Source organism: Phocoena sinus, chromosome 20 (assembly GCF_008692025.1).
Source record: "Phocoena sinus isolate mPhoSin1 chromosome 20, mPhoSin1.pri, whole genome shotgun sequence".
Taxonomy (NCBI): domain Eukaryota; kingdom Metazoa; phylum Chordata; class Mammalia; order Artiodactyla; family Phocoenidae; genus Phocoena; species Phocoena sinus.
Window position 1 is genome coordinate 6,705,115 of NC_045782.1, and position 11,550 is coordinate 6,716,664.

At 42.3% G+C, this 11,550-nt stretch overlaps 1 protein-coding gene across 2 annotated transcripts in view; it reads left to right on the plus strand.

Annotated features, from left to right (window-relative positions):
• LOC116744984 (myosin-8) overlaps positions 1–8,986 on the plus strand; it is a 29,256-nt gene extending 20,270 nt beyond the window's left edge. Inside the window, exons 28-39 of one of the 2 annotated variants that reach the window (XM_032615132.1) lie at positions 284–402; positions 529–725; positions 1,884–2,067; positions 2,152–2,317; positions 2,413–2,537; positions 3,478–3,786; positions 4,974–5,177; positions 6,160–6,285; positions 6,369–6,539; positions 6,724–6,828; positions 7,394–7,489; positions 8,704–8,986. In XM_032615132.1, the coding sequence (XP_032471023.1) occupies positions 284–402; positions 529–725; positions 1,884–2,067; positions 2,152–2,317; positions 2,413–2,537; positions 3,478–3,786; positions 4,974–5,177; positions 6,160–6,285; positions 6,369–6,539; positions 6,724–6,828; positions 7,394–7,489; positions 8,704–8,853 (1,952 nt within the window). In that variant the 3' untranslated portion in view covers positions 8,854–8,986. The remainder of the gene's footprint in view (positions 1–283; positions 403–528; positions 726–1,883; positions 2,068–2,151; positions 2,318–2,412; positions 2,538–3,477; positions 3,787–4,973; positions 5,178–6,159; positions 6,286–6,368; positions 6,540–6,723; positions 6,829–7,393; positions 7,490–8,703) is intronic. The other variant, XM_032615133.1, reaches the window with a different exon arrangement.
• The last annotated feature ends 2,564 nt before the right edge of the window (positions 8,987–11,550 follow it).

Sequence of the window (11,550 nt, forward strand, 5' to 3'; positions counted from 1 at the left end):
GGGGTTCTGAATTAATAGCAATACTCCCATATCAGAGGGGAGTAATCACCTATAGGAACTTACTGAGCCGGTTAGAAAAAATTTAAAAAAGCAAGAAAGAATCGGCAGACTAGTTTATTTGTTACACTACAATAGCAATACTGCTTTTTAATCTAGCCAGTTCTGTAACAATATTTATAATTAGATAAAGTATATATTTGTCATGTACATATAATTATATATACAAACTTTAGGCTTGTTTGTTTATGCCATGAACAAATTCCTTTACTTCGGTAATTCTTAGGTGAATATTCCCGACAATTGGATGAGAAAGATGCTTTGGTCTCTCAGCTTTCAAGGACCAAACAAGCATCTACGCAGCAGATTGAGGAGCTGAAATGTCAGCTAGAGGAAGAAACTAAAGTAAGTTTTACCAAAAGTATTCTTGACTGATCAAATCTAAACATATTCAGTTAGGTTCTCCTTTAAGTGTGTAAGTTAAATATCACTGAAGAAATGAATTAAGTCACTGAACTCATGCCTCCACAGGCCAAGAGCGCCCTGGCCCACGCCCTGCAGTCCTCCCGCCACGACTGTGACCTGCTGCGGGAACAGTATGAGGAGGAGCAGGAAGCCAAGGCCGAGATGCAGAGGGCGCTGTCCAAGGCCAACAGCGAGGTGGCCCAGTGGAGGACCAAATACGAGACGGATGCCATCCAGCGCACGGAGGAGCTGGAGGAGGCCAAGTGTGTGCTGTGAACTCTAGAGGAGGGACATGACATGGTCTCCTAGCTGCCCAGCTCAGCAACTCCCAGAAAACAGCTGTGATGATGATGACAAAAGCAGAAGCTACCCTAAGTGCATGCTGTGTGTCAAATACTATCATACATTAACTCATTTCATTTTCTTAGCAACATTACATTGCATTATTATTCGTATCCCTGTTTCACAGATGAGGAAATTGAGACTGTAAGAGGTTAACCAACTAACACAAGAGCATATGATTAATAAATAGTACAGCTGGGATTAGAACCAGACATTCTGATTCCAGAGACCACCTTCTTAAGTATTGTAGTACAAAGACAGATCTCTTAAAACTCATGCTGGAGGCCATCCGAACTGTGCATAACGTTCAGAGATAGTCTGAATAAAGTAAAGCCTTAGTCTGGGTACAGACCAAAGGAGACCTTCAGGTAGATCTTCTAGAGCATTAGGGCTAAAGGTTTTTGTGTACATTAGGCATGTATAGTTGGCACACAATTGGGAGTAAAGCAAGAACATAGACAATTCAGAAGGAATAAAAAGAAAAACCCTGCCTTTGCTTAGACTACATGAATTATCTTGATTTATTTATCCATTCCTCTCTCAGGTGAGACTGACCAAATATATATTATTAGAAGAAACTGGCTATTTTTCTCTAGGAAGAAAAGTATATAAAATAAAATGGAAAGTCTGAGAAAGCAAAAGAATATGCCCAGTATATCTGTGACCAATAAAATATCGAGTTAGTCTCAAATCCTTTTTGGAATGAGATGAGATATAAATCAATCAATAGAATTGCCCTGGCTAATCATTCTCCATACCATACTCAATCAGAAGCCCTGAAAATCCTGAAATCATATGCTGTAAGATACATACATACAATGTCTGTAAGATACATACACACAGTGTCAGGTCCAACAATGGCCTCTAACAATTCAACAACTAAAAGGACTTGAGTACAGCTGTTCACCGCTTTGGACCTTTTCACAGTTTAATCCATCTAGAAAGCAGTTCTGGCTACCACAGTTTTGAAAACCATGCTAATTGACATTGTAGAAAAAGGACTATGAAAGGGGGCTGAGGAGTTTAGCACTTGCCCCTGTTCCTGACCTCTCTCCTTAACTGCCTGGCTAACTTTTTAGGAAGAAGCTGGCCCAGCGTCTGCAGGAAGCTGAGGAACATGTAGAAGCCGTGAACGCCAAATGCGCTTCCCTTGAGAAGACCAAGCAGCGGCTCCAGAATGAAGTGGAGGACCTCATGCTTGACATGGGGAGGTCTAATGCTGCCTGCGCAGCTCTCGATAAGAAGCAAAGGAACTTTGACAAGGTGGCGCAGCCTGCTCAAACTCCATCGATGTTTTACTTAGTCTCCCTTTCTCCTTCCATTAGCTGACAATTTACTGCTTTTCAGGTCCTATCAGAATGGAAACAGAAGTATGAGGAAACCCAGGCTGAACTTGAGGGCTCCCAGAAGGAGTCCCGTTCTCTCAGTACGGAGCTGTTCAAGGTCAAGAATGCCTACGAGGAATCCCTGGAACAACTTGAAATGCTAAAGAGAGAAAATAAGAACTTGCAGCGTGAGTGCTCTTGAACTTCCCTACCCCATATGGCCCTGGAAAGACCTTTCCATGTTATATCAGTCTGACCACTTCTCTCTTCTGTTCACCCACAGAGGAGATTTCTGACCTCACTGAGCAGATTGCTGAGGGAGGGAAGCAAATCCATGAACTGGAGAAAATAAAGAAGCAAGTGGAACAAGAGAAATGTGAAATTCAGGCTGCCTTAGAGGAAGCAGAGGTACGTATATTGATGTTGTGGGGGGAAAATCAAAGATAAACATTGGTGGAAACACCACTGTTTTCATTGGGCAATGGTACTATGAGACGGATCCATTATTACAGAGCAGGTGAGAATCTGAACTCATATAACCTTTATGAAGGGCAATCTGGCAATAGTTATCAAAAGTCTTAAAAATGTAATAATATGACCTATCAGTTCTATTTCTAAGAATCTATCCCAAGAAAATTATCCTAAATGGAGGCAAAGTTTAAACACAAGATGTCCAATCCAAAAACAAGGTAAAGCAAACTATAGAACATCCATATGATGCAATTTTCTACAGCCATTAAATGTAGTTAATATGGGGAAATATTTATGGTAGAGGATAATTTTTAAAGCAAGACACACATTTGCATATACAATATAACTTTATCATGTATAAATATATATAAATAGGAAAAAAGCTAGAGAAAAAATGTACATTAAAATTGTGCCTCTAAGTGGAGGAAAAATAGGAAAGTTTTGTTTTTATAAATTACCCCACATTCTACAATGGACACATATCTTGTAATCAAAATTATATATGTTTTAAAACTGAGAATTTCTACAACAGGAATTAGTATATCATGTGAACATTTTAATTTATAGAACGGGAGAGAATTCCTGTTTACTACACGTAAGTTTAATCATATAATTTTAGTTACTACTCATATGAATAATATTTGTATAGCCCTTTATACTTTACAAAGCACCCTTATTACAGAGTTGCCTAATAAAGTCTATGACTGAATAAATTAAAGGATGATTTACCTAGTAGGGTCCTAGAGCTCTTTTATTGTACTTTGTAATATTAGACAAACTGATATTAGTAAGAGTTTGGCTCACAAGGGAATACCCTCCAAATATTCATTTCCCACTATTAATTGATTATTAATTAATTGATCACTGTTTTGTTAAGGCATCTCTTGAACACGAAGAGGGAAAGATCCTGCGTATCCAGCTGGAGTTGAACCAAGTCAAGTCTGAAGTTGATAAGAAAATCGCTGAAAAAGATGAGGAAATTGACCAGCTGAAGAGGAACCACATTAGAGTCGTGGAGACCATGCAGAGCACGCTGGATGCTGAGATCCGGAGCAGGAATGATGCCCTGAGAGTCAAGAAGAAGATGGAAGGAGATCTGAATGAAATGGAAATCCAGCTGAACCACGGCAACCGCTTGGCAGCAGAGAGCTTGAGGAACTACAGAAACACCCAAGGGATCCTGAAGGTAGATGGGTCCACATTAACAGCCCAGACAAGTCAGAGAAGTGACCCATCCATCTCCCATTCATCACAACACCTTCTTGTTACACCATCTTTTTTTTTTCCTTTTAACAAATTATACAGTTCATAGTATGGAGGTAGCTAAAAATAAATACACATAGAATATATATTTATTTTTGGCTGCACTGGGTCTTTGTTGCTGCACGCGGGCTTTCTCTAGTTGCGTCGAGCAGGGTCTACTCCGCGTTGCGGTGCGCAGGCTTCTCATTGCGGTGGCTTCTGTTGTCGCGGAGCACGGGCTCTAGAGCGCAGGCTCGGTAGTTCTGGCACACAGGCTTAGTTGCTCAGTGGCATGTGGGATCTTCCCGGACCAGGGCTCGAACACATGTGCCCTGCATTAGTAGGCAGATTCTTAACCACTGTGCCACCAGGGAAGTCCGAATATATATATATATATATATTTTGTGTGTGTGTGGAACGCGGGCCTCTCACTGCTGTGGCCTCTCCCATTGCGAGCACATGCTCCGGATGCGCAGGCTCAGCAGCCACGGCTCACGGGCCCAGCTGCTCCACGGCATGTGGGATCTTCCCGGACCGGGGCACGAACCCGCGTCCCCTGCATCAGTAGGCGGACTCTCAACCACTGCGCCACCAGGGAAGCCCCGAATATATTACTTTTAAAGAAACGTTATATAAAAGAACAAACAGAAGCCCAGAGATAAGCTATGATACGAGTGAAATGAAAAGACTTTGGCACCAATAGGCCTGAGGTTGAGTCTTAGTTTTGTCACTTACTAGCTGCCTGATTTTAGGCGAGTTATTATAACCTCTCAGAACCTCTGTTTCTTCTACAAATTAAGAATGAAACTACCCACCTCATAGGGTTACTTGGGAGGATGAAGTGAGAAGACAGACGTCAAGTTCTGGGTACAGCATATGGAAAATGCTCCATAAATTATAGATACTGGTGACTCGCACATGAAAAATAACCAGTTGATGGCATAAAACACAACAAGAATCAGTCTCCTGATAATCCTCTCTCACCTAAGCAGGTGACATCCCCATTTTCATGCTCATTCAAATGACAGGCCTGTCATTTCCCGTTCCTGGCACCAACCCATTCTTCCAGTTCATTTCCTGGGATGTTCACATCCTCTTCAGGGTGTCTAAGCCTTTTTATTAACTTAACAGGATACCCAGCTCCACCTGGATGATGCTCTCCGGGGCCAGGAGGACCTGAAGGAGCAGCTGGCGATCGTGGAGCGCAGAGCCAACCTGCTGCAGGCCGAGATCGAGGAGCTGCGGGCCACCCTGGAGCAGACGGAGAGGAGCAGGAAGACGGCGGAGCAGGAGCTCCTGGACGCCAGCGAGCGCGTCCAGCTTCTGCACACCCAGGTGAGACCCTCACATCAAACAAACGCTGGTGTACCGTAAAGTGACGACTCAGAATTATAATATGGAAGTACTCTATTTTTATAAATATGTGTATATTTAAAAGGATCGGGGAGATGCTTTAAAATATTAATTGCAATTACCTTGAAGTGATGCGATTATAGATGATTTTTTGCTGTGTGTTCTTTTTAAGATTTTCTACCAAAACGGGAAGGGGTATTACTTTTTTTATTTAAAAATAAGATTTGACTCTAGATTATTTTGAAAACCATGGTGTGGAATAAACTTGAATAAAGATATCTGTTGACTCCAAAATCTGAAAATGTTCCACGTAGTGTTTCTCATCAGGAGCACTTCAGCGTTCAGCACTGCTATGTCTACAGTCCCTGTGCCTTGCAGGACATTTAGCGTCACTGACCAGCCCGGGCGTTAAATGCAGCAGCACGCCCTAGTTATTCTGACAACCAAAAATATCCACCCCTGTACATTTCCAAATACCCACTGAGGTGATACTGCTTCCCTTAGAGAACCACTGGGTTGAAATTTTAAGAAAATGTCTTTGTAAGAGTAATTCAGTATTCCCCAAGGGAGCAAACCATTCAAGTTAACAGAGAATAGATTCCTTCTAACTGAGAAACTCTGGGTACCAGGCTCTCACAAAAAGAATCTACTCTTTTCTAATATTTCCAACCTTTTAAGGACAGAACACTAGCAATGTCTGGTTGACATATAATTGAAAGAGCAATTAACTAATATAGACATTCTTGAACCTCCACGTTCTTATGCATAAATCAGATGGACATTGGGGCAGTGGCAGGGCAGGGGGAACCAGCCCTGCAAATGATTAACATTTTGCACTGAACAAATATTTAAAGTTCAGTGAAATGTTGCCATTAGGTCCCCTGCATAAGCCAACGAGTAATACATTCATAAAACCCCAAGTGTGCAAACTGCAGGTCCTGTAAATTTCCACTACTTTTAACAGAACACCAGCCTGATCAACACCAAGAAAAAATTGGAAAATGATGTTTCACAACTTCAGAGTGAAGTGGAAGAAGTAATTCAAGAATCGCGCGATGCAGAAGAGAAGGCCAAGAAGGCCATCACTGATGTGAGCAAATGAGCATTTGTTTCATGAAACTGTGTGTTACCTGCCATTACCAGGTTTATTATACTGGTTTATTTACTAATTAGGCGGCCATGATGGCCGAGGAGCTGAAGAAGGAGCAGGACACCAGCGCCCACCTGGAGCGCATGAAGAAGAACCTGGAGCAGACGGTGAAGGACCTGCAGCACCGCCTGGACGAGGCTGAGCAGCTGGCCCTGAAGGGCGGGAAGAAGCAGATCCAGAAGCTGGAGGCCAGGGTGGGTCTCTCAATCGCTCTGAATCCGGGAAGTGAAAACGGCACTCCCCCATCCTTCTCTCTTCTTGTATATTGGCTCCCATCCTTATCCTATGGCTGGGGACAGCCACCCAATATCTTCAGTAGGTCCTGAGTTAATTAACATCCCCCAAGACTGACTATATAAATATCTTTCTTGATTGTAGGTACGTGAGCTTGAAGGAGAGGTTGAAAGTGAGCAGAAACGTAATGCTGAGGCTGTTAAAGGTTTGCGGAAACACGAGAGAAGAGTAAAGGAACTCACCTACCAGGTAAGGGGAAGAGCTTTCTAGAATATCCAGACTTCCTGCACAAAGGGAAACTGAAAACCTGGTGACTATGTGGTACTCACAAATAGCTACATATTAACTTGATATATATACAAGAGGCAAATGGCACAATCACCTATCACAGACCCTTTCCTAAGCTAGGAAAATCAGGAAGGCCTTTAGAAAACAGTGTAAGTGAGGAAAGAATATAGGTTTCAAAGACAGATAAACTGGTATTAGTCCTGGTTTGGCCTCTCTTACTTTTATAAACTTGGATAGGTTACCTAACACTCTAAACCTTAATTCATCACCTGTAAAATAGAATAAAAACATCTACTCACCAGAGTAGGGACGTAAGGATTAGAGACGTGTATAACTCTCCAATATAGTGCCTGCACACAGTGGACATTTAACAAGAGTGGCTACTGTTAATACTATGAAGGAAGCCTCAGAGTTGACCACATTTACCCCAGGCCCACCTGCCATCATATCAAAGTGATTTACTTCACCACCTGTAGTGGGTTTATTTCGTTGGATTCAATGCAGACCATTTTTTTCAAACTTCCAGACTGAGGAAGACCGCAAGAATGTTCTCAGGCTGCAAGACCTGGTAGATAAATTACAGGCAAAGGTGAAATCGTACAAGAGACAAGCTGAGGAGGCTGTAAGTATCTTTCAGCCCTTGAGGGAAGAAGAAAACTTCTTTGAGGGTAGAAAGTGTATTAAGAGAATGTGTTAATGAGAAAGAGACCAAGTAAGAATATGTCATTCTTATTTTAAAAGAGATGATATAAATATGAATTTCCCCCCAAATTCTAATTATAGAATAAGACTTCAAGACATTTTTATTATTAAGCAATTTGTAGGGGTCAGGGGAAAAAAAGAAAATTCCAAATAACCCACCTTACTTGATAGCTGCAAAGAACCATCCAGCAGAAAATCTACCACCATGATAAATATTCCTCTCCCTCTAGAAATGCACAAAATCAACTGTTCCCAAAAGCCAAACAGAAATCTGTTACCCCAGCTGACTCACTACCAGTGTCATCAGCAGGGACTTACCCCTGCACATTCGCTGTAGCAAATTAGGATGCGCTGGAAGATTCTCCAGCTTCACTTTTCCTGGTTGTTCCCCACTCTCCCAGACACAATGTAGTGGGTAAGAGGTAAGAAAAGGGAACACGAAAGGGAGAGGCACGCATGGTAGTAAGTCCAACCAACAGAGGGCATACTTTCTTCCTATCCCCATCCCCCCACCCACAGCGTCTCTGTATACCAGAGTCAAAATATATGGCAAAAACATTTCAACTGGCATTTTCCCAAAGTTAGAATTTGACTTTACATTTACTTTCTAACCCCTGTGACCAAGCGTACATGGGTCTCTTCCTCCTTTCCACCCAGTCCATACATCATAAATAGATTTCACGTATACATGGGTTTGACATAAGGAGCTTGTCTCTTCCATTTCAAAACTGTTTCTTCTTTCATTCTTTAGCGTGAAAAATGTAATTGAAGTTACAAATTCTGTCTGGTTTTTTTTTTTTTTTTTTTTTTTTGCGGCACGCGGGCCTCTCACTGTTGTGGCCTCTCCCGTTGCGGAGCACAGGCTCCGGCCGCGCAGGCTCAGCAGCCATGGCTCACGGGCCCAGCCACTCCGCGGCACGTGGGATCTTCCCAGACCGGGGCACGAACCCGTGTCCCCTGCATCGGCAGGCGGACTCTCAACCACTGCGCCACCAGGGAAGCCCTCTGTCTGGATTTGAAATCAGATATGACAAACAAACCATAAGAAGGAAATATCTGAGTTGAGGAAATAATCCTGTTTGTGACAAGTGCAATAAGAACCACAAAGTCTAACTCTCACAACTTTTTTCTTAGGAGGAGCAATCCAACGCTAACCTTGCCAAATTCCGCAAGCTCCAGCACGAGCTGGAGGAGGCCGAGGAACGGGCTGACATTGCCGAGTCCCAGGTCAACAAGCTGCGGGTGAAGAGCCGGGAGGTTCACACAAAAGTCAGTCCAGAGTGAACACATCTGCATGATGCTGCCAAGGGGCTGAAGAAATGCACAAAATGTGCTATTTTGGGTCACTTGCTTTGTGATGTTTTTCTCTTAATGCTGAATAAATAAAAACTACAGTGAACTGATAAACTGAACCAGACTCAGTTATTTCCAAAATTATTTATTCTCAAACACAGTTCTCACCTAGCTATTATTTTTTTAACATTATATATGGCTTTGTGGAACATTCAATATTTGTACCTCTCTCACCACCCAGCATCCCCTTTCCCGTCTCCACCACACACACACACAATTATCTTTCACTGGACTTAATTTTATTAAATCTCTCTAGACTGATACAAATTACTAAGGAAAACACTCACTGAGGTTACCCCTTCAGACAGGGCACGCTCATGCACCCACTCCACAGGTGGTTGCTGAGCAGCTACTGTGCGCCGGGCACTGCTCTCAGTACTATGGGAATAGCAGTGAACAAAAGCATAGTTCCCTCCCTCTGGGAACTTATATTCTGCAAGGAAAGCAAGGCAGTCAACAAATAAGAAGCTGTGTCTACTATATTTAAAATAGATAAGCAACAAGAACCTACTGTAGAGCACAGGGAACTCGGCTCAGTATTCTGTAATAACCTAAATGGGAAAATAATTTGAAAAAGAATGGATACTTGTATGGGTATAAATGAATCACTTTGCTGTACACCTGAAACTAACACATCATTGTTAATCAACTATACTCCAATATAAAATAAAAATTTTAAAAGATCTACAAAAAAAATAAGAAGCTGTGTAATGTGTCAGATAAGTGCTCATGAGAAATAAAACAAGTAAGAGGGAGGCAGTTAGTACTTTGTAGAGAGGAGTCAAGTAAGGCCTCTCTAATAAAAAGACATTTGAGCTGAGACCTGAAGGAAGCAAGAGTATTCCAGGCAGAGGGAACAAACGAAAATGCAAAGGCCCTGAGGCAGGAGCAGTTTGGCATGTCCCAGGGACAGGAAGGAGGCCAGCAGGGCGAGAGGAGAATAAGCAAGATAGTTACGGCATAAGAGAGGAACCTGGGACCCCAGGGATCATGTAGGGCTTCAGGGCCACCTGAGGACTTTTTTCTTCACTCAGAGTGAGATGGGAAATCTTTGGAGCGTTTTGAACAGAGGAGTGATATTAACACACATTTTAAAAGAATCACTCTGGGGACTTCCCTGGTGGCACAGTGGTTAAGAATCTGCCTGCCAATGCAGGGGACACGGGTTCGAGCCCTGGTCCTGGAAGATCCCACATGCTGTGGAGCAACTAAGTCCATGCACCGCAACTACTGAGCCTGCGCTCTAGAGCCCACGAGCCACTGAGTCCGCGTGCCGCAACTACTGAAGCCCACACAACTAGAGCCCGTGCTCCGCAACAAGAGAAGCCACCGCAATGAGAAGCCTCTGCACCGCAAGCAAGAGTAGCCCCCTCTCACCGCAACTAGAGAAAGCCCGTGTGCAGCAACGAAGACCCAACACAGCCAAAATGAATAAATAAATCTTTAAAAAGAAAAAAAAAGAATCACTCTGCTGCATTGAGAATACACTGAAGGGGGCAGAGGTAGAAACTGTGAGACCAGTTAGGAGCCTACTGTGAAATAAAAGATAAAAAATGACAGTGGCTTAGACCAGAGAGATAGGCACTGGGAGATGACGAGAAGCAGATGGATTCTAGATGTACTGTGAAGGTAGTGCACATAGGGTTTTCTGACAGACTGAATGGATGAGTGGGTGAGAGAGAGAGAGAGAAAGGACTTACGAAAAGAGGAAGAATAAGACAAGAAAGATTTAGTGCAGTATAAACATGAGGAGTTTGGTATCTAGAAAGACAGGAAGCAGTAGAACAAAAATGCAATCTAGACAAAAATTGTACTTTATGCACTCCTGTCCCTCTTCCACCTTCTACCATCCACACTCCCCTGCCTCCCAACCCCTATCAGCCTCATTCCTTTACAGTATAAACTGCACAGGCCTCAATCGCAAAAATGTCTAAAATTAATAACAGTTTAAAACAAAAAAATTCAAAATACTCTCCTAAATTAAATTTTGGATCAAAGAGGAAACCAAAAGTAGAATCACAGAAACTTCTAGAAGTAAACATAAGAGTAAATCTTTGTGACCTTGGTTTACACAAAGATTTCTTAGATGCCAACACCAAAAGCACAAGCCATGAGAGAAAAAAATTGATAAACTGGATTTCATCAAAATTCAGTTTCTGCACTTTGAAAAACACTGTTAAAGAAAATGAAAGGACAAGCCACCGACTGAGAAAAAGTATTTGCAAATTATACCCCTGATAAAGGACTTGTGTCCAGAGTACATAGAGAAATCTGTATCTTCACTAAAAAGAAAACAAATCACCCAATTTTTAAAGAGCCGAAAGATTTAAACAAACATTTCACCAAAGAAGATATACACAGAGCACGTGAAAAATGCTCATCATGAATCGTTAGGAGAATAATAATTAAAACATAATGAGATATCACAACACACCTATTACAATGACTAAAAGTCCAAGTGTTGGCCAAGAGGTGGAGGAACTGGACCTCTCACACCTGCTAGCGGGCATACAGCATAACCATTTTGGAAAATAGTTTGGCAGCCTCTTAAAAAGTTAAGAAATTACCCATTGGTTCCAGTCGTTCCACTTCTAGGTATTTACTCAAGAGAGATGAAAATGTATGTCC